Raw genomic sequence first — 23,970 nt, forward strand, 5'->3', positions numbered from 1 at the left:
GAGAAAGAGAAGTAAGTACATAATACGCCTACCAGTCCTCTGCAACACCTAATAGCCCTTCACAGTACCTCCAAACCCAAAACCTTTGTAGTTCATTCTTAATTACAAGTGAAGAATGAAATGACAAGTGAAGTGTGTGTGAGGTGAATTCCTCACACACACTTCAGGGTTAGGGTTAGGGAGCCTCCAGGGATAGCAGCAGCAGTAGTACCTGAGACATCTGTGGGAATAGGCTGATGGCCAGGGGCAGCGAGAGGCTGAAGGTAGCCAGACACACCAGGCTGTGGATGGGCAGCAACAGCCTCCGATTCGTCTGCAGGAATGGAAGTCTAACAGACATGAAGGGTAGCACACATTTTGATATTGCCATTTGTATGGAGTACAATCTCAACACAAATACAATATTTCTTACACACGATTCCAATAGTAATTGTCAACAAGACAAACAAATGTATGCCACAGACTGTTGATCTGTGCAGTCTGTTGATCTGCATGACATACTTTTCTAGGTAGGACATGATGATGGGAGGAAGGACAAAGATTGGCATCGGGAGGACCACTCTGGTAAAGGCAGTTTCCATAATTGCCTGGGGGGTAGAAAAAATATTCTGCACATGATTCAATTCAAAATATTGCAATGTGTTGGATTAAATTCCAACTTCCATGATATTAGAAGGATATGGCATATGTGGAAAAAGGCATAAATATGTTAGACTAATAATAAATCAACAAATAAACCTATTGTTTGTTCAACCTCATATGATGAATCATACCGACTTCAGTAGTGGACAGACTATTCAGAAACGGATTCTCCACACAAAAACAAATGTTGCATTGAATATACAATATTAACAGTTTACAGACAACATATTTTGTCAGGAACACATCAAATAAAACACTAGAATGGTCATAGACATATCGACAACGTGATAACAGGACGGCCATCTTGGTTAGGGTATCTTTCAGTCTAAAGACCCCTCAAATTTGGAAAAATATTGCATTTGATATATATGCACAGTATGTTTGATAGCTAGCTAGCCAGTCAGTTTTTGTGGAATGATATCATACATTTCATGGCCAGGAAGGAAAGTGTTTTTATACAGGCTGGTGTGAGTTCCGATGGCCAGCCACTCACATGTTTGGCAGCAATCTTTGAGGAGCCCACCACGTTCCCATTTCCGTCCAGCACGTCGATGCCCTCCGACAGCTCATTGTGCCTCATGAGGCCCACATTGCAAATGTTGGCACTGGCTGAGGAAGTGGAGAAGACTGGTTGTGAAAGTGCCGCTGCATAACATTCAGCTGACATTGAGAACTACCTGTTTAAAGACTGTAAAAATGTGTCTTTCCTCCCTCCCATACTTGAAGTAATCACTAATCCAACAACTAGACTACTTTAAAAATGGAAGGAAGTGTAGATGCATTTTAAGAGTATTCCAACATGACCAATGCATACATTTCACATTCATTTGTTTGGAGGATTCCACTTCAGCAAGTGATTTCTATAGACCAGCCCTCAGTAAGGACATAGGTTACACATGTACAACTAGGGAGAGCTTACAGTATAACCTTGTCAACATTGAACAGTGATCGAGGTAGGAGGAGGATAGCTATTAGCTACACAATGCTAACCACACAAAGCTTACAGAGTGAACTTCTGGCGCCGACAGATATGGCCGCCTCGCTTGACGTTCCTAGGAAACTATGCAGTATTTTGTTTTTTTACGTGTTATTTATCAAATTTATTTTTATTTATATAGCCCTTTGTACATCAGCTGATATCTCAAAGTGCTGTACAGAAACCCAGCCTAAAACCCCAAACAGCAAGCAATGCAGGTGTAGAAGCACGGTGGTTAGGAAAAACTCCCTAGAAAGGCCAAAACCTAGGAAGAAACCTAGAGAGGAACCAGGCTATGTGGGGTGGCCAGTCCTCTTCTGGCTGTGCCGGGTAGAGATTATAACAGAACATGGCCAAGATGTTCAAATGTTCATAAATGACCAGCATGGTCGAATAATAATAAGGCAGAACAGTTGAAACTGGAGCAGCAGCACGGCCAGGTGGACTGGGGACAGCAAGGAGTCATCATGTCAGGTAGTCCTGGGGCATGGTCCTAGGGCTCAGGTCCTCCGAGAGAGAGAAGGAGAGAATTAGAGAACGCACACTTAGATTCACACAGGACACCGAATTGGACAGGAGAAGTACTCCAGATATAACAAACTGACCCCAGCCCCCCGACACATAAACTACTGCAGCATAAATACTGGAGGCTGAGACAGGAGGGGTCAGGAGACACTGTGGCCCCAACCGAGGACACCCCCAGACAGGGCCAAACAGGAAGGATATAACCCCACCCACTTTGCCAAAGCACAGCCCCCACACCACTAGAGGGATATCTTCAACCACCAACTTACCATCCTGAGACAAAGCTGAGTATAGCCCGCAAAGATCTCCGCCATGGCACAACCCAAGGGGGGGCGCCAACCCAGACAGGATGACCACATGAGTGAATCAACCCACTCAGGTGACGCACCCCTTCCAGGGACGGCATGAGAGAGCCCCAGTAAGCCAGTGACTCAGCCCCTGTAATAGGGTTAGAGGCAGAGAATCCCAGTGGAAAGAGGGGAACCGGCCAGGCAGAGACAGCAAGGGTGGTTCGTTGCTCCAGAGCCTTTCCGTTCACCTTCCCACTCCTGGGCCAGACTACACTCAATCATATGACCCACTGAAGAGATGAGTCTTCAGTAAAGACTTAAAGGTTGAGACCGAGTTTGCGTCTCTGACATGGGTAGGCAGACCGTTCCATAAAAATGGAGCTCTATAGGAGAAAGCCCTGCCTCTAGCTGTTTGCTTAGAAATTCTAGGGACAATTAGGAGGCCTGCGTCTTGTGACCGTAGCGTACGTGTAGGTATGTACGGCAGGACCAAATCAGAGAGATAGGTAGGAGCAAGCCCATGTAATGCTTTGTAGGTTAGCAGTAAAACCTTGAAATCAGCCCTTGCTTTGACAGGAAGCCAGTGTAGGGAGGCTAGCACTGGAGTAATATGACCAATTTTTTTGGTTCTAGTCAGGATTCTAGCAGCCGTATTTAGCACTAACTGAAGTTTATTTAGTGCTTTATCCGGGTAGCCGGAAAGTAGAGCATTGCAGTAGTCTAACCTAGAAGTGACAAAAGCATGGATGAATTTTTCTGCATCATTTTTGGACAGAAAGTTTCTGATTTTTGCAATGTTACGTAGATGGAAAAAAGCTGTCCTTGAAATGGTCTTGATATGTTCTTCAAAAGAGAGATCAGGGTCCAGAGTAACGCCGAGGTCCTTCACAGTTTTATTTGAGACGACTGTACAACCATTAAGATTAATTGTCAGATTCAACAGAAGATCTCTTTGTTTCTTGGGACCTAGAACAAGCATCTCTGTTTAGTCAGAGTTTAAAAGTAGAAAGTTTGCAGCCATCCACTTCCTTATGTCTGAAACACATGCTTCTAACAAGGGCAATTTTGGGGCTTCACCATGTTTCATTGAGATGTACAGCTGTGTGTCATCCGCATAGCAGTGAAAGTTAACATTATGTTTTCGAATAACATCCCCAAGAGGTAAAATATATAGTGAAAACAATAGTGGTCCTAAAACGGAACCTTGAGGAACACCGAAATTTACAGTTGATTTGTCAGAGGACAAACCATTCACAGAGACAAACTGATATCTTTCCGACAGATAAGATCTAAACCAGGCCAGAACTTGTCCGTGTAGACCAATTTGGGTTTCCAATCTCTCCAAAAGAATGTGGTGATCGATGGTATCAAAAGCAGCACTAAGGTCTAGGAGCACGAGGACAGATGCAGAGCCTCGGTCCGATGCCATTAAAATGTTATTTACCACCTTCACAAGTGCCGTCTCAGTGCTATGATGGGGTCTAAAACCAGACTGAAGCATTTCGTATACATTGTTTGTCTTCAGGAAGGCAGTGAGTTGCTGCGCAACAGCCTTTTCTAAGATTTTTGAGAGGAATGGAAGATTCGATATAGGCCGATAGTTTTTTATATTTTCTGGGTCAAGGTTTGGCTTTTTCAAGAGAGGCTTTATTACTGCCACTTTTAGTGAGTTTGGTACACATCCGGTGGATAGAGCCGTTTATTATGTTCAACATAGAAGGGCCAAGCACAGGAAGCAGCTCTTTCAGTAGTTTAGTTGGAATAGGGTCCAGTATGCAGCTTGAAGGTTTAGAGGCCATGATTATTTTCATCATTGTGTCAAGAGATATAGTACTAAAACACTTGAGCGTCTCTCTTGATCCTAGGTCCAGGCAGAGTTGTGCAGACTCAGGACAACTGAGCTTTGAAGGAATACGCAGATTTAAAGAGGAGTCTATAATTTGCTTTCTAATAATCATAATTTTTTTGTCAAAGAAGTTCATGAATTTATCACTGCTAAAGTGAAAGTCATCCTCTCTTGGGGAATGCTGCTTTTTAGTTAGCTTTGCGACAGTATCAAAAAGGAATTTCGGTTTGTTCTTATTTTCCTCAATTAAGTTAGAAAAATAGGATGATCGAGCAGCAGTAAGGGCTCTTCGGTACTGCACGGTACTGTCTTTCCAAGCTAGACGGAAGACTTCCAGTTTGGTGTGGCACCATTTCCGTTCCAATTTTCTGGAAGCTTGCTTCAGAGCTCGGGTATTTTCTGTGTACCAGGGAGCTAGTTTCTTATGAGAAATGTTTTTAGTTTTTAGGGGTGCAACTGCATCTAGGGTATTGCGCAAGGTTAAATTGAGTTCCTCAGTTAGGTGGTTAACTGATTTTTGTCCTCTGGCGTCATTGGGTAGACAGAGGGAATCTGGAAGGACATCAAGGAATCTTTGTGTTGTCTGTGAATTTATAGCACGACTTTTGATGTTCCTTGGTTGGGGTCTGAGCAGATTATTTGTTGCAATTGCAAATGTAATAAAATGGTGGTCCGATAGTCCAGGATTATGAGGAAAAACATTAAGGTCCACAACATTTATTCCATGGGACAAAACAAGGTCCAGCGTATGACTGTGACAGTGAGTGGGTCCAGAGACATGTTGGACAAAACCCACTGAGTCGATGATGGCTCCGAAAGCCTTTTGGAGTGGGTCTGTGGACTTTTCCATGTGAATATTAAAGTCACCAAAGATTAGAATATTATCTGCTATGACTACAAGGTCTGATAGGAATTCAGGGAACTCAGTGAGGAACGCTGTATATGGCCCAGGAGGCCTGTAAACAGTAGCTATAAAAAGTGATTGAGTAGGCTGCATAGATTTCATGACTAGAAGCTCAAAAGACAAAAGTATTTTTTTTTTGTAAATTGAAATATGCTATCGTAAATGTTAGCAACACCTCCGCCTTTGCGGGATGCACGGGGGATATGGTCACTAGTGTAGCCAGGAGGTGAGGCCTCATTTAACACAGCAAATTCATCAGGCTTAAGCCATGTTTCAGTCAGGCCAATCACATCAAGATTATGATCAGTGATTAGTTCATTGACTATAATTGCCTTTGAAGTAAGGGATCTAACATTAAGTAGCCCTATTTTGAGATGTGAGGTATCATGATCTCTTTCAATAATGACAGGAATGGAGGTGGTCTTTATCCTAGTGAGATTGCTAAGGCGAACACCGCCATGTTTAGTTTTGCCCAACCTAGGTCGAGGCACAGACACGGTCTCAATGGTGATAGCTGAGCTGACTACACTGACTGTGCTAGTGGCAGACTCCACTATGCTGGCAGGCTGGCTAACAGCCTGCTGCCTGGCCTGCACCCTATTTCATTGTGGAGCTAGAGGAGTTAGAGCCCTGTCTATTTTGGTAGATAAGATGAGAGCACCCCTCCAGCTTGGACGGAGTCCGTCACTCCTCAGCAGGTCAGGCTTGGTCCTGTTTTTGGGTGAGTCCCAGAAAGAGGGCCAATTATCTACAAATTCTAACTTTTGGGAGGGGCAGAAAACAGTTTTCAACCAGCGATTGAGTTGTGAGACTCTGCTGTAGAGCTCATCACTCCCCCTAACTGGGAGGGGGCCAGAGACAATTACTCGATGCCAACACATCTTTCTCGCTGATTTACACGCAGAAGCTATGTTGCGCTTGGTGATCTCTGACTGTTTCATCCTAACATCGTTGGTGCCGACGTGGATAACAATATCTCTATACTCTCTACACTCGCCAGTTTTAGCTTTAGCCAGCACCATCTTCAGATTAGCCTTAGCCGTCGGTAGCCCTGCCCCCCGGTAAACAGTGTATGATCGCTGGATGATTTGTTTTCAGTCTAATACTGCGGGTAATGGAGTCGCCAATGACTAGAGTTTTCAATTTGTCAGAGCTAATGGTGGGAAGCTTCGGCGTCTCAGACCCCGTAACGGGAGGAGTAGAGACCAGAGAAGGCTCGGCCTCTGACTCGCTGCTTAATGGGGAAAACCGGTTGAAAGTTTCTGTCGGCTGAATGAGCGACACCGGTTGAGCGTTCCTACAGCATTTCCTTCCAGAAACCGTGAGAAAGTTGTCCGGCTACGGGGACTGTGCCAAGGGATTTATACTACTATCTGTACTTACTGGTGGCACAGATGATGTTTCATCCTTTCCTACACTGAAATTACCCTTGCCTAACGATTGCGTCTGAAGCTGGGCTTGTAGCACAGCTATCCTCGCCGTAAGGCAAGTACAGCGACTGCAATTAGAAGGCATCATGTTAATGTTACTACTTAGCTTCGGCTGTTGGAGGTCCTGACGAATCGTGTCCAGATAAAGCGTCCGGAGTGAAAAAGTTGGGGGGGGGGGGATATATATATATATAAACAGTAATTAAAAAGTAAAAACCGTAAAGTTGTCAGGTAGCAAAATAGGTTGGCAACAAAACGCACAGCACAGCAACTCGAAAACAAGTCTGCAAGTTGTGACCGGAAATGACGTCAAAGATTGTCAAAGAATAAACAGGCAATCCAAGGGTGCCCTATTACATTGGTACCCCAGGTAATCTTAGGTTTTATTATATACAGTCGGGAGGAACTACTGGATATAAGAGCAACGTTAACTCACCATCATTACGACCAGGAATACGACTTTCCCGAAGCGGATCCTGTGTTTTGCCCACCACCCGGGACAATGGATCAGATTCCAGCCGGCGAACCAATACAATGATGCCGTAAAAGGGGCAGACGAAGCAGTCTTCTGGTCAGGCTGCAGAAAAGGGCACATCGCGCACCGCTCCCGAGCATACTACTCGCCAATGTCCAGTCTCTTGACAACAAGGCTGATGAAATCCGAGCACGGGTAGCATTCCAGAGAGACATCCGAGACTAACGTTCTTTGCATCACGGAAACATGGCTCACTCGAGACACGCTATCGGAGTCGGTACAGCCAGCTGGTTTCTTCACGCGTCGCGCCAACAGAAACAAGCATCTTTCTGGTAAGAAGAGGGACGGGGGTGTATGCCTTACGACTAACGAGACGTGGTGTGATCATAAAAACAAAACAGGAACTCAAGTCCTTCTGTTCACCTGACTTAAAATTCCTCACAATCAAATGTCGACCGCATTATCTACCAAGAGAATTCTCTTCGATTATAATCACAGCCGCATATATCCCCCCCCACAAGCAGACACAGACGACCCTGAACAAACTTTATTTGACTCTATGTAAACTGGAAACCACATATCCTGAGGCTGCATTCATTGTAGCTGGGGATTTTAACAAGGCTAATCTGAAAACAAGACTCCCTAAATTCTATCAGCATATCGATTGTGCTACCAGGGCTGGTAAAACCCTGGATCGTTGTTATTCTAGCTTCCGCGACGCATATAAGGCCCTCCCCCGCCCTCCTTTCGGAAAAGCTGACCACGACTCCATTTTGTTGCTTCCAGCCTATAGACAGAAACTAAAACAGGAAGCTCCCGCACTCAGGTTTGTTCAACGCTGGTCCGACCAATCTGATTCCATGCTTCAAGATTGCTTCGATCACGAGGACTGGGATATGTTCCGCATTGCGTCAAACAACAACATTGACGAATACTCTGATTCAGTGAGCGAGTTCATTAGCAAGTGCATTGGCGATGTCGTACCCACAGCATCTATTAAAACATTCCCCAACCAGAAACCGTGGATTGATGGCAGCATTCGCGCAAAACTGAAAGCGTGAACCACTGCTTTTAACCAGAGCAAGGTGACCGGAAACATGACCGAATACAAACAGTGTAGCTATTCCCTCCGCAAGGCAATCAAACAAGCTAAGCGTCAGTATAGAGACAAAGTAGAGTCGCAATTCAACGGCTCAGACACAAGAGTTATGTGGCAGGGTCTACAGTCAATCACGGATTACAAAAAGAAAACCAGCCCCGTCGTGGACCAGGATGTCTTGCTCCCAGATAGACTAAAAAACTTCTTTGCTCGCTTTGAGGACAATACAGTGCCACTGACACGGCCCGCTACAAAAACCTGCGTACTCTCCGTTGGTAAAACATTTGAACGTGTTAGCCATCTCAAGGCTGCAGGCCCAGACGGCATCCCCAGCCGAGACCTCTGAGCATGCGCAGACCAGCTGGATGGTGTGTTTACGGACATATTCAATCAATCCTTATCCCAGTCTGCTGTTCTCACATGCTTCAAGAGGATTGTTCCTGTTCCCAAGAAAGCTAAGGTAACTGAGCTGTACGACTACCGCCCCGTAGCACCCCCTCCCGTCATCATGAAGTGCTTTGAGAGACTAGTCAAGGACCATATCACCTCCACCCTACCTGACACCATAGACCCACTCCAATTTGCTTACCGCCCCAATAGGTCCACAAACGACGCAATCAGAACCACAGTGCCCTAACCCATCTGGACAAGAGGAATACCTATGTGAGAATGCTGTTCATGGACTACAGCTCAGCATTTAACACCATAGTACCCTCCAAACTAGTCATCAAGCTCGAGACCCTGGGTCTCGACCCCGCCCTGTGCAACTGGGTACTGGACATCCTGACGGGCCGCCTCCAGGTGGTGAGGGTAGGTAACACCATCTCCACCCCGCTGATCCTTACCACTGGGGCCCCACAAGGGTGCGTTCTGAGCCCTCTCCTGTACTCCCTGTTCACCCACGACTGCGTGGCCATGCACGCCTCCAACTCAATCATCAAGTTTGCAGACGACACTACAGTGGTAGGCTTGATTACCAACAACGACGAGACAGCCTACAGGGAGGAGGTGAGGGCCCTTGGAGTGTGGTGTCAGGAAAATAACCTCACACTCAACATCAACAAAACAAAGGAGATGATCGTGGACTTCAGGAAACAGCAGAGGGAGCACCCCCCTATCCACATCAACGGGACAGTAGTGGACAGGGTAGAAAGTTTTAAGTTCCTCGTCGTACACATCACGGACAAACTGAATTGGTCCACCCACACAGACAGCATGATGAAGAAGGCGCAGCAGCTCCTATTCAACCTCAGGAGGCTGAAGAAATTCGGCTTGTCACCAAAAGCACTCACAAACCTTTGCAGATGCACAATCGAGAGCATCCTGTCGGGCTGTATCACCGCCTGGTACGGCAACTGCTCCGCTCACAACCGTAAGGCTCTCCAGAGGGTAGTGAGGTCTGCACAACGCATCACCGGGGGTAAACTACCTGCCCTCCAGGACACGGACACCTACACCACCCGATGTCACAGGAAGGCCATAAAGATCATCAAGGACAACAACCACCTGAGCCACTGCCTGTTCACCCCGCTATCATCCAGAAGGCAAGGTCAGTACAGGTGCATCAAAGCAGGGACCGAGAGACTGAAAAACAATTTCTATCTCAGGCCATCAGACTGTTAAACAGCCACCACTAACATTGAGTGGCTGCTGCCATACATGTAAAAAAAATATGTATCACTAGCCACTTTAAACAATGCCACTTAATATAATGTTTACATACCCTAAATTACTCATCTCATATGTATATACTGTACTCTATATCATCTACTGCATCTTGCCTATGCCGTTCTGTACCATCACTCATTCATATATCTTTATGTACATATTCTTCATCCCTTTACACTTGTGTGTATAAGGTAGCTGTTGTGAAATTTTTAGGTTAGATTACTCCTTGGTTATTACTGCATTGTCGGAACTAGAAGCACAAGCACAAGCTACACTCGCATTACCATCTGCTAACCATGTGTATGTGACAAATAAAATTTGATTTGAGTGAACGTTATTTATAATAAAAGGGTTACATTGAGAAAATCGGGCTTCTCTGAAATGAAAATGGATGGTCCTCCCTTCAGCAAAATATATTTTACCGAAACTCTCCCTGAATGTTTGAAAAGGAACAAGTGACCATCCCATATACCCAAAATAATAACTAAAACAAAGTGGATAGCAGAAAACATGTCTACGTTGTCCCCTCACATCTTGGATAGACCAGAGCCTTAGATGTGCAGGTTACAAAACTGTTCTTCATCCAGTAAGCATTACATGGCAACACAGACATTTTGATAGAGCAGAGGGTTGAGGGCCAGAAGGTTGTTGGTCCGCAGACCACCATGCACAAGAGTAGGGGTGGAAAAATCTCCTTTAGATTAATGCAATGCTTTTACTATATCATCGTATTTGCAGGTACAAGAAAAGTGCCTTTTATAAAAATGTAATGCAATTCCATGTCATTTTACATATCAGAATGTTTTTTTCCCCCACACAAATTACTGAAATTACAGGCTAAATTGAACTAGGCAAGTCAGTTAAGAACAACATATTTACGATGACAGCCTACTCCGGCCAAACCCGGACTCCCAATCATGGCCGGATGTGATACGGCCTGGAATCGAACCAGGTACTATAGAACCAGGTACTGACGCCTCTTGCACTTAGATGCTGTGCCTTAGACCATTGTGCCACTCGGGAGCCAAAATCAGTGTGCCTTATTTGCAACAAAACTGTCCGTTTGCAAATAATTAAATCTGAGACGTCATTAGGAATCTTTCAAAAGCTAGGCCTACCTTTCCACCCTAGGCAGAGTAGACCTAATGGAGCAGAATAATGTAAGCTTTATCTGCTGGCTACTCTTCTTCTGTGGCTTAACCCAACGAGAGAAGGTCACAAGTGTTTCTCTAAAAGCTGTCTGGGTTTAAACATCTTCTATTGTACAGAAAGGGAATAGCTTAATTAAGCGATAGTGACAGAATTAGATTACTTCCCAAGCAAAGTACATTTTCTGTCTCCTCGGCTATAGAAGGTTGTAGCTCAGCCTCTAAATGTCAAACAAACTAAACAATGATATCCCCCATGTGCATTGGAGTCACGGTCTTTCTAGCAGAAAGCAACACGGACAAAGCTCTGCTATAGATCCATTTATTTTCTTCAAAATTTAAGCTAACAAGGGGTAGGTCTGTAATTTTTTTTTTTTTCGCCATTTTCTTTAATAAAAGGTAAGCCTATGGCATACCCTCTCATACCCCCTCAATTCGAATCTTGGTTTGAACTCAACAGCCCTTCACTGATATGAAGGTAGGCTATTTAAGGAGTGCATGGTGGGTGGAGGATATAGCAGCCGATAGCCTAATTTCATCATTCAAACAGGTAGGCCTACCTCTTATTTCTTAAATAGGAAGAAAGAGGCTCCAACACAAAGCCATCTTGTTGGTAGTAAAGTGTCATTAAAATGAGGACGGTTGAAATTAATTATGCCTACTCGAATTTGCCGATTTATTGTGCTTTGGCTGCTGCTTCAAGGTTCAGAACCACAATGTAAGTTACTAGAATATATTTAAATATATACAGTTGAAATCGGAAGTTTACATACACTTAGGTTGGAGTCATTAAAACTTGTTTTTCAACCACTCCACACATTTCTTGTTAACAAACTATAGTTTTGGCAAGTCGGTTAGGACATCTACTTTGTGCATGACACAATACATTTTTCCAACAATTATTTACAGACAGATTATTTCACTGTATCACAATTCCAGTGGGTCAGAAGTTTACATACACTAAGTTGACTGTGCCTTCAAACAGCTTGGAAAATTCCAGAAAATTATGTTGTGGCTTTAGAAGAGTCTGATAGGCTATTTGACATCATGTGAGTCAATTGGAGGTGTACCTGTGGATGTATTCAAGGTCTAGCTTCAAACTCAGTGCCTCTTTGCTTGACATCATGGGAAAATCAAAAGAAATCAACCAAGACCTCAGAAAAAAAAAATGTAGACCTCAAGTTTGGTTCATCCTTGGGAGCAATTTCCAAACGTCTGAAGATACCACATTCATCTGTACAAACAATAGTACGCAAGTATAAACACCATGGGACCACGCAGCCCTCCTACCACTCAGGAAAGGAGACATGTACGTTCATTTCTAGGAGACAGAACTTTTGTGCGAAAAGTTCAAATCAATCCCAGAACAACAGCAAAGGACCTCGTGAAGATGCTGGAGGAAACAGGTACAAAAGTATCTATATCCACAGTAAAACAAGTCCTATTTTGACATAACCTGAATGGCTGCTCAGCGAGGAAGAAGACACTTTTTGGAGAAATGTCCTCTGGTCTGATAAAACAAAAATAGAACTGTTTGGCCATAATGACCATTGTTATGTTTGGAGGAAAAAGGGGGAGGCTTGCAAGCCGAAGTACACCATCCCAACCGCGAAGCACGGGGGTGGCAGCATCATGTTGTGGGGGTGCTTTGCTGCACGAGGGACTGGGCTAAAATGAATGGGCTAAAATTCACCCAACTTATTGTTGAAAGCTTGTGGAAGGCTACCCGAAACGTTTGACCAAAGTTAAACAATTTAAAGGCAATGCTACCATATACTCTAATTGAGTGTATGTAAACTTCTGACCCACTGGGAATGTTATGAATGAAATAAAAGCTGAAATAAATCAATCATTCTCTCTATTATTCTGACATTTCACATTCTTAAAATAAAGTGGTGATCTTAACTAAGATAGGGAATTTTTACTAGGATTAAATGTCAGGAATGGTGAAAAAGTTTAAATGTATTTGGCCATGGTGTATGTAAACTTCCGACTTCAACTGTATGTGTGTGTCTATATATTATATATATATAATATATTATATATATATATAAATATATATATATATATATATATATATATATATATATATAGCAATGGGGGGTTTCACCATTGCAATATTTAGATTTTTTACTTATTACTATTTATTTAACAAACAAACAATTTAACAAACAAATATCAACAAATCAAAAGAGGAATAGTCACATGCAAACAAGCATACATACAAACTATTTACATTGCCAGGAATCCAAAACTAAAACATATTCATTAAGAATAAAAGTTTTAATCGCTTTTAAAAAAATAAGTAATAAGTATTGCCATATTATTTAAATTCAATTATAAAGTGAACTAAAAGTTTTCTGAATTAGACCATTTGCATTTGTGAATATTAAATGTACCTAATATTATTATCAGTTCAATTAAATATCTTCATCATTGCCAGAATTTCTGAAATAAATCATATCAAAATCTTTAAAAAAATCTGTTTTTTTTGTAACAAAGTTCTGTATGTCAATCCCAAACAAGTATACTATAAATAATGGTCTCCTTCTCCATTCCAAAGAAATCACAACTTGAATCTTTCCAAAACATGTTTCACAGGATAAATTATATGTAAAATTTTAAATGAAACATCCTTTACCTTGTTACTGATACAATATTTGTTAGCAATTTTAGCAAGTTATTTGACCGAAAAAATCTTGCTGAGGGAAATGTAGTATCACAAACAATATTACTAATCTGTTCATTACTACATTTATCTTTGAGGATGTTAATATTGCAAATTAATATATTTGAATGTAAATCTGTTTCATCAACCACAGAGAAAAAATAAATATATTGGAGTCGCATAATTTTTGTTGTTGTTGCATATTCTCTCTGGGTTATTGGAATTCTAAACTTGTCAAGAAATTCCCCATATGAGAGTAGATATCCATCCCCATTCAGTCACTGACTAACCAAAATAAATTTATTCTCAAACCAATTCTGAAAAAAAATGGCTTATTTTTAATCGTATATCTTTGTTGTTCCATAGAAAGTATCTGTGTGGAGGACAATTATGTTTATACGCTAACATCCAAGCTAAAAGTGCCTGCTTATGAAATTTGGCCAATTTTATTGGGATTTTATAAACATCAAAATTACAGGGAAGCAGAAATTCTAAACCACCACCAGAGTCAAATAAATACATAGGGAAGACATTCCAAATACTGTCCTGGGGGGCGCAGCTGTCGAAGGCACTGCAGTGCTTGAGGTGTCACTACAGATCCAGGTTCGATCCTGGGCTGTGTTGCAGCCGGCCGCGACTGGGAGACCAATGAGGCGATGCACAATTGGCCCAGCTTTGTCCGGGTTTGGCTGGCCGAGATGTCTTTGTCCCATTGCGCTCTAGCGACTCCTGTGGCGGGCTAGGCGCATGCACGCTGACACGATCGCCAGTTGTACGGTGTATGGTGCAACTGGCTTCCGGGTTAAGCGAACAGTGTGTCAAGAAGCAGTGCAGCTTGGCAGGGTCATGTTTTGGAAGACTCATGGCTCTCGACCTTCGCCTCTCCCGAGTCCGTACGGTAGTTGCAGCGATAGGACAAGACAAACTACCAATTGGATACCACGAAATTGGGGAGCAAAAAGGGGCAAAAAAAAGTTTTAAAAAATAAATATAAAATAAATATGTATTATTTAGAGTATTGAAATCAAAAACCCCAAGACCTCCTTGTTCTTGGGTAATACTGAGAATATATTTCCATAGGTAGTGAGGCTTGTTCTGAATCTGGCTTATTTTGAGGTCATAACTCTGATTATTGCCCATGATGTATTTAACATTATTTTTAATCAAATCTATCAATGTTGACCTCTGGTCCTCCTCATCTTCACGCTCTCCTTCTCAAACTGAACATAGGCTAGTCCACGACGCAGGATAAAAAAAAGTGTGCTCTGTGGTCTAATCACATAATAGTTTCAGAAGCTTTTGACGCTCTTTCTGAACTGCCACCCAAAACAGTTTTTGATCAGCAAGAGCAGAGCAGGCCAGGGCTCAGGGTTGGAATATTAATTGCAATGTGTAATGTGGCCTAGTTGTATTTAAACCATCCCAGCAGCTATCTTAGAAATATAACTTTGCGCTGAGCATGCACTTCGCAGTATATAGTCTATAGCCTATGAATCATTTGCACTAAATATTTTATAGACACTTGATATTGCAAGCCCAGCGGAGAATCAGAGATGAGGGCACACATCGATATGTAGCCTAATAAGCAACTAATTCTAAAACACTGAGAAATACAGAAATGTCATCAATAACATGACCATCCCTGGACAATATTTTTTTTAAACCCTTGTGTCAATTTTGATCCATCCCTTTTGAATAGAAGTCAGCAGGGTAGCCTAGTGGTTAGAGCGTTGGACTAGTAACCGGAAGGTTGCGAGTTCAAACCCCCGAGCTGACAAGGTATCTATCGTTCTGCCCCTGAACAGGCAGTTAACCCACTGTTCCCAGGCCGTCATTGAAAATAAGAATGTGTTCTTAACTGACTTGCCTGGTGAAATAAAGGTAAAATAAAAAAAAATAAAAGAAATAGAAGTCATCAGCAAGGACATTTTATAAGCCTGCAAAACTCTGCCTCCTCTGACACCAGTTTATTTGCAGCTCTTGTTAAAAGGTGATGTATCCATGTGAGGGATGCAAAGGGGAAGACCTACATACAGGAGAGGACAGAGAATGAACCCAAACGTAATGGCAGTATTTATTTGCACCTGTAGCTCATATTACATTGTGGTAAACGGGTGTTTTAATCAAGTCTAGATTTTCACATGAAAATACTGTCATGATAATCACTTAATAAATCATTATTTATGAATACATACCCACAGCTGGGAAAGGGATGAGTCTCTGTATGATTATTTGGGTTGCTGGACTCAACCTGTTGGCTCTCTGAATCAGTACATTCAGTCCCACCTAAACACAGCACAAACTTTAGGATAAACCCACAACTAAATGTGTACTGTTTTACACCTGTCATATCCTATGCATGTGGCAAATAAACTTTGAAACTTAAACCCATTTAACTTGTAGCACCTATGTTATTACATATAACACAAATAGGCAGGACAGAATCCCTGCTCTGAGACTGAATATTAATTACCATAAATGTATAATAATCAACAACTGACCGCAAGGGAGACAGCACTGGTCACAGCTCCGAAGTAACCTTGAAGAAACTTGGATGTTGGTGTAGGCTAATATAAACAACAACATGAATGACTTAGTATTTCACAGCCTCTCACATAAGTCTAAAGCTGGCTAAAATCATTACCTTGAATACTAAAACCCTAAATAGAAAATGGACACTTTCGACATCAGCCATATGTGCAAAACACTTCTTTTTTTAGGGCAAACCTTAGCAAAACATTTCTTTTTGCAAGTCCAGGTAATCCCTCCCTGTTTCAGTCAATTTTATTATGTTTGGGCCAAATAAACATGACCCATGGTTAAATAGGTCATTATTAATACAACATCACAATAAGGTGCAGAGAGTTCGATTTGCCTGCTGGGGAGAAGTTAATTGCTGTATAACTGATGATGGAACTAAAAGTGCACAATTGTTTTGCATTGAATAATCTGAAATTTGTAGTTCTGACTATGCTCTTCAAGAGGTGATGATAATACAACAAATAGTTAACATTTATTTAACAATCCATTGAAAACGGAACGTACTTGTTAACGGTTTTAGCTGAGCTGGGGTTCTCGTTGCCCCCCAGCAGTCAAATCAAACGTATTGTGACGTTTTAGTGAGCAACATCCTACGCTACCTTAGCAGCAACATCATACGCTACCTTAGCAGCAACATCATACGCTACCTTAGCAGCAACATCATACGCTACCTTAGCAGCAACATCATACGCTACCTTAGCAGCAACATCATACGCTACCTTAGCAGCAACATCATACGCTACCTTAGAAACATCCTGCGCTACCTTAGAAACATCCTACGCTACCTTAGAAACATCATACGCTACCTTAGTAGCATTGCGGTTTGAGTAGTTGACACAGGCATTGTGACTTTGGTTCAGCCACTGAAAGGAGAAAAAAAACATTCAGTGAAATTCAATTACATCAGTTAACCCAACTGGGCAGGAGAACATATCCAATGTGGATATTAACAATATGGTAAAAGGTTATTGTTGAAAAGGTGTCTTGACATTTTTTTTACCTGCCAGAAAATAGTAGATACCACAGTCTGATTTGGAAGAAGAAGGCCCACAACCTAGATGACACCAGATAGGGAGACAATAGCTCAACTACGCTCTTACATTGTGTCTATCAGATCCAGAATGACGGCTTTCATTAGCTCTGGTCCATGTTGTTAGCGCACATTCCTCTACTAAGTGCAGTAAAGCACACTAAAACCCTGGACCAGAGCTAAGCTTCCATCTACCCCAAGAAGTCAGTAAAGACAATGTATAATTAAACAAATAGCCAAAGTTGAATATTCTTTCCATAGATACATATGAAATACAGTAATTTTTCATATAAGACTTACAATTGGTGTTCCAAATGGGACATAACCTGTATAGATACAAAATAATATAAATCAGTGTAAAAATGACAAGTAACAAAATAAAAGTCACTCTGTCGAAAATCTTCATTCGGAAGTCATACCTGACATTCTGAAAGGCATGAAGATCTTCTCTCCTGTGTCAGGATGAATGATGGCCTGCATTCAGATATGAGATAGTGTAACATCATCATCATGCTGCCAAAAGGAGAGGGGGAATGTACCATATGGCAATAAATACATGGGGTCAAAATGGGGTCAAACTGCTTTCTACAAAGCAGACGTGCACCAAAACTTACCTGCTTCACCTTTTGGGCTTCCCATAGCTAGAGAGTCAAAAACAACATCTGTGTCATTTCAGAGCAGTGAGGGAAAATGTTGGGCTGCTGAATGTAAGGAGTATGCTACAACTACATATTGCAAGCGTCATTAACAATACGCTTGAAAACAAAAAACCTCTTTGGAATAGTACAGTGCATTCAGAAAGTATCCATACCCCTTGACTTACTCCACATTTTGTTGTGTTACAGTCTGAATTCAAAATGGATTAAATAAAACATTATCTCATCCATCTACACACAATACCCCATAATGTAAACAAGTAAACAAAATGTTATTAGAAATTATTGCTAATATATTGAAAATGATATGCACAAATATCTCATATCTCACAGCTGAGTAAATACTTTGTTGAGGCACCTTTGGCAATGATTACAGCTAGGAGTCTTTCTGAGTAAGATACTAAGAGCTTTGCTGCCTAACTGCCTGTTCAGGGGCAGAACGACATATTTGTACCTTGTCAGCTCGAGGATTTGAACTTGCAACCTTTCGGTTACTAGTCCAACGCTCTATCCACTAGGCTACCCTACCCAACCATACATTGTGACCCTGGCCTGAGAGAATGGAAGATCCACATGTAGCTAGATGTAGAATACATGAATAAACATGTTATTTCTTACATTGGTACACCAGGTAATCTTAGGTTTTATTACATTAGGTCGGGAGGAACTACTGGATATAAGAGCAACATCAACTCATCATTACGACCAGGAAAACGACTTTCCCGAAGCGGATCCTGTGTTTTGCCCACCACGCAGGACAATGGATCGGATCCCAGCCGGCGAACCAAAACAACGTCGCCATAAAAGGAGCAGATGAAGCGGTCTACTGGTCAGACTCCGGAGACGGGCATATCATGCACCGCTCCCAAGCATACTACCTGCCAATGTCCAGTCTCTTGACAACAAGGTTGATGAAATCCGAGCAAGGGCAACATTCCAGAGAGACATAAGAGACTGTAACGTTCTTTGCTTCACGGAAACATGGCTCACTCGAGACACGCTATCGGAGTCGGTACAGCCAGCTGGTTTCTTCACTCATCGCACCGACAGAAACAAGCATCTTTCTGGTAAGAAGAGGGGCGGGGGGGGGGGGTATGCCTTACGTTTAATGAGACATGTGTGATCATAACAACATACAGGAACTCAAGTCCTTCTGTTCACCTGACTTAGAATTCCTCACAATCAAATATCGACCACATTATCTACCAAGAGAATTCTCTTTGATTATAATCACAGCCGCATATATTCCCCCCACAAGCAGACACAGACGGCCCTGAACAAACTTTATTTGACTCTATGTAAACAGGAAACCACATATCCTGAGGCTGCATTCATTGCAGCTGGGATTAACAAGGCTAATCTGAAAACAAGACTCCCTTACTTCTATCAGCATATCGATTGTGCTACCAGGGCTAGTAAAACCCTGGATCATTGTTATTCTAGCTTCCGCAACGCATAAGGCCCTCCCCCGCCCTCCTTTCGGAAAAGCTGACCATGATTCCATTTGGTTACTTCCAGTCTATAGACAGTAACTAAAACAGGAAGCTCCCGCTCTCAGGTTTGTTCAATGCTGGTCCGACCAATCGGATTCCATGCTTCAAGATTGCTTCGATCACGTGGACTGGGATATGTTCCGCATTTCGTCAAACAACAACATTGACAAATACGCTGATTCGGTGAGCGAGGTCATTAGCAAGTGCATCGGCGATGTCGTCCCCACAGCAACTATTAAAACATTTCCAAACCAGAAATCGTGGACTGATGGCAGCATTCACGCAAAACTGAAAGCGCGACCCACTGCTTTTAACCAGGGCAAGGTGACTGGAAACATGACCGAATACAAACAGTGCAGCTATTCCCTCCGCAAGGCAATCAAACAAACTAAGCATCAATATAGAGACAAAGTAGAGTTGCAATTCAACGGCTCAGACACAAGAGGTATGTGACAGGGTTTTACAGTCAATCACGGATTACAAAAAAAAAAACAGCCCCGTCACGGACCAGGATGTCTTGCTCCCAGACAGACTAAACAACTTCTATGCTCGCTTTGAGGACAGTACAGTGCCACTGACACGGCCCGCTACCAAAACCTGCGGACTCTCCTTCACTGCAGCCAACATGAGTAAAACATTTAAACGTGTTAACCCTCGCAAGGCTGCAGGCCCAGACGGCATCCCCAGCCGCGTCCTCAGAGTATGCGCAGACCAGCTGGCTGGATGTTGTGTTTACGGACATATTCAATCAAACCTTATCCCAGTCTGTTCCCACATGCTTCAAGAGGGCCACCATTGTTCCTGTTCCCAAGAAAGCGAAGGTAACTGAGCTATACGAATACCGCCCCATAGCACTCACTTCCGTCATCATTTACATTTACATTTAAGTCATTTGGCAGACGCTCTTATCCAGAGCGACTTACAAATTGGTGATCATGAAGTGCTTTGAGAGACTAGTCAGGGATCAGATCACCTCCATCCTACCTGACACCCTAGATAGACCCACTCCAATTTGTTTACCGCTCCCATATGTCCACAGACAACACAATCGCAACCACACTGCACACTGCCCTAACCCATCTGGACAAGAGGAATATCTATGTGAGAATACTGTTCAATAATTTCGCTACACTCGCATTAACATCTGCTAACCATGTGTATGTGTGTGACAAATAAAATTTGATTTGCGATAGAATACTAATGTTAACTAGATGGCCTGGAGTATCATTGCCCATGAAAGGAAGTTAGGTTAGCGAGCAACTACACTGCTCAGAAAAATAAAGGCAACACTAAAATAACACATTCTAGATCTGAATGAATGAAATATTCTTAATAAATACTTTTTTTAACATAGTTCAATGTGCTAACAACAAAATCACACAGAAATCAATGGAAATCAAATTTATCAACCCATGGAGGTCTGGATTTGGAGTCACACTCAAAATTAAAAGTGGAAAACTACACTACAGGCTGATCCAACTTTGATGTAATGTCCTTAAAACAAGTCAAAATGAGGCTCAGTAGTGTGTGTGGCCTCAGTCTGTGGTGCAACGTGGCGTTGGTGGATGGAGCGAGACATGATGTCCCAGATGTGCTCAATTGGATTCAGGTCTGGGGAACGGGCGGGCCAGTCCATAGCATCAATGCCTTCCTCTTGCAGGAACTGTTGACACACTCCAGCCACATGAGGTCTAGCATTGTCTTGCATTAGGAGGAACCCAGGGCCAACCGCACCAGCATATGGTCTCACAAGGGGTCTGAGGATCTCATTTCGGTACCTAACGGCAGTCAGGCTACCTCTGGCGAGCACATGGAGGGCTGTGCGGCCCCCCAAAGAAATGCCACCCCACACCATGACTGACCCACCGACAAACCGGTCATGCTGGAGGATGTTGCAGGCAGCAGAACGTTCTCCACGGCGTCTCCAGGCTCTGTCACGTCTGTCACATGTGCTCAGTGTGAACCTGCTTTCATTGGTGAAGAGCACAGGGCGCCAGTGGCGAATTTGCCAATCTTGGTGTTCTCTGGCAAATGCCAAACGTCCTGCACGGTGTTGGGCTGTAAAGCACAACCCCCACCTGTGGACGTCGGACCCTCATACCACCCTCATGGAGTCTGTTTCTGACCGTTTGAGCAGACACATGCACATTTGTGGCCTGCTGGAGGTAATTTTGCAGGGATCTGGCAGTGCTCCTCCTTGCACAAAGGCGGAGGTAGCGGACCTGCTGCTGGGTTGTTGCCCTCCTACGGCCTCCTCCACGTCTCCTGATGTACTGGCCTGTCTTCTGGTAGCGCCTCCATGCTCTGGACACTACGCTGACACAGCAAACCTTCTTGCCACAGCTCGCATTGATGTGCCATCCTGGATGAGCTGCACTATCTGAGTCACTTGTGTGGGTTGTAGACTCCGTTTCATGCTACCACTAAAATGAAAGCACCGCCAGCATTCAAAACTGACCAAAACATCAGCCAGGAAGCATAGGAACTGAGAAGTGGTCTGTGGTCACCACCTGCAGAACCACTCCTTTATTGGGGGTGTCTTGCTAATTGCCTATAATTTCCACCTGTTGTCTATTCCATTTGCACAACAGCATGTGAAATTTATTGTCAATCAGTGTTGCTTCCTAAGTGGACAGTTTGATTTCACAGAAGTGTGATTGACATTGTGTTGTTTATGTGTTCCCTTTATTTTTTTGAGCAGTGTATTTTAGCCAGGTAGCCTAGGACAACAAAAACTAAAAGCGTGTACTGTATGACATAGTCATAGACCGTTTAGGCAACATGAAAAGGATGGCATTGGCGTTTCTTTACAAGTAGGGTGAGTAAACATGTTTTCTTCTACTTGATAACACACAGAGAGAGAGAGAAAAATCAGTACCATGCACAGCCACATCATTTTCCTTACATTGATTGGACTAAATCGTTTTTGGTATATTTTCGTTGTCACTGGAGTAGACTAAGCAAAGGTGATATGAGGATGAAATGTTGAAGTTGAAATGGTGCTAGAATAGTTCGAGGCAGCTCCTGTTTTCTTTGTGACTTCCGGTAACTCTCCGTGGTTCTAAATCAATAGCTGTTTAGTAGTCCGAAAATGTCTGAAACAATACCTTGCTTGACCATGCTGTAAGTCATGTAACTGTTTGTTACATGCAACATGTTTTGTGGTCTTCACCGGACAGATTTTGCTCTCCGGTTTTGTAAAGAAACAAATGTGTGGTTGGATTTATTCTACCACTGTCTTGTTATTGTCTCTGCCTTAGGCCTATATATAAAACGGCATCAAGGAATATGAACTAATTATAGAGCAAACAACGCAATTATCACAACACATAAGTTGTAATACGCCTTTATTATCCTGAATTAGTTTCCCCTGTGATTTTACCCATGCATCGCTACTGTTGCTTTGCCATTTTTTTTTTATAGTATTACTTTACTGCCTTCTTGCAAACAGGATGCATGTTTTGGAATATTTGTATTCTGAAAAGGCTTCCTTCTTTTAACTCTGTCAATTAGGTTAGTATTGTGGAGTACCTAAAATGTTGTTGTTGTTGATGCTTAGTTTTTTCCTGGGTGTATTGTTACACCATTCAAAGTGTAAATTATAGCATCTATTATTGCACTCAGAGTGGGTCTATGCAACTTATTATGCGACTTGTTCTTCAAATGTTTACTACTGAACTTATTTATGGTTGTCATAAATGGGGCGGCAGCGTAGCCTGGTGGTTAGAGCGTTGGACTAGTAACCGAAAGTTTGCAAGATCGAATCCCCGAGCTGACAAAGTACAAATCTGTAGTTCTGCCCCTGAATAAGGCAGTTAACCCACTGTTCCTCGGCCATCATTGCCTAAAGGTAAAAAAATAAAATAAAAGGGGTTGAATTCTTATTAACATTTCAGCATTTTTTTCAATTTTAATGAATTTTTTTTAAATGTCAAAAATATTTCCACTTTGGTATTAATGGGGTAGTGACCAAAAATCTAAATGTTTAATGATTTTTAAATTCAGGCTGTAACACAACAAAATGTGGAAAAAGTGAAGGGGTATGAAGACTTTCTGAAGGCACTGTAAATAATCTAACACTGACAAATTAATATTTATAGAAAAAACCTCACCTGTAACCCCTGGTGGTAGTGTTCCATGTTTAAAACCTCACCTGTAGATCTGTAACTCCCAGTGGTAGTGTTCCATGTTTAAAACCTCACCTGTGGATCTGTAACTCCTGGTGGTAGTGTTCCATGTTTAAAACCTCACTTGTAGATCTGTAACTCACAGTGGTAGTGTTCCATGTTTAAAACCTCACCTGTAGATCTGTAACTCCCAGTGGTAGTGTTCCATGTTTAAAACCTCACCTGTAGATCTGTAACTCCCAGTGGTAGTGTTCCATGTTTAAAACCTCACCTGTAGATCTGTAACTCCTGGTGGTAGTGTTCCATGTTTAAAACCTCACTTGTAGATCTGTAACTCCCAGTGGTAGTGTTCCATGTTTAAAACCTCACCTGTAGATCTGTAACTCCCAGTGGTAGTGTTCCATGTTTAAAATCCTCCAGGAGTTTGACGCATTCTCTCAATCGTTTCTAGA

At 42.5% G+C, this 23,970-nt stretch overlaps 1 protein-coding gene across 2 annotated transcripts in view; it reads right to left on the minus strand.

Annotated features, from left to right (window-relative positions):
• The window catches only part of sfxn5a (sideroflexin 5a), a 40,338-nt gene that overhangs the window by 6,135 nt on the left and 10,233 nt on the right, over nucleotides 1-23,970 (minus strand). Inside the window, exons 3-13 of one of the 2 annotated variants that reach the window (XM_064955045.1) lie at nucleotides 23,888-23,965; nucleotides 17,857-17,883; nucleotides 17,662-17,716; nucleotides 17,543-17,568; nucleotides 17,213-17,266; nucleotides 17,019-17,075; nucleotides 16,173-16,238; nucleotides 15,867-15,957; nucleotides 1,136-1,251; nucleotides 502-587; nucleotides 212-329 (exon numbers count right to left, since the gene is read on the minus strand). In XM_064955045.1, coding sequence (XP_064811117.1) covers nucleotides 212-329; nucleotides 502-587; nucleotides 1,136-1,251; nucleotides 15,867-15,957; nucleotides 16,173-16,238; nucleotides 17,019-17,075; nucleotides 17,213-17,266; nucleotides 17,543-17,568; nucleotides 17,662-17,716; nucleotides 17,857-17,883; nucleotides 23,888-23,965 — 774 coding nt within the window. Of the gene's footprint in view, nucleotides 1-211; nucleotides 330-501; nucleotides 588-1,135; nucleotides 1,252-15,866; nucleotides 15,958-16,172; nucleotides 16,239-17,018; nucleotides 17,076-17,212; nucleotides 17,267-17,542; nucleotides 17,569-17,661; nucleotides 17,717-17,856; nucleotides 17,884-23,544; nucleotides 23,582-23,887; nucleotides 23,966-23,970 lie in introns of those variants that run through there. The other variant, XM_064955046.1, reaches the window with a different exon arrangement.

The sequence above is a fragment of the Oncorhynchus masou genome, chromosome 32, assembly GCF_036934945.1.
Source record: "Oncorhynchus masou masou isolate Uvic2021 chromosome 32, UVic_Omas_1.1, whole genome shotgun sequence".
Classification (NCBI taxonomy): Eukaryota; Metazoa; Chordata; class Actinopteri; order Salmoniformes; family Salmonidae; genus Oncorhynchus; species Oncorhynchus masou.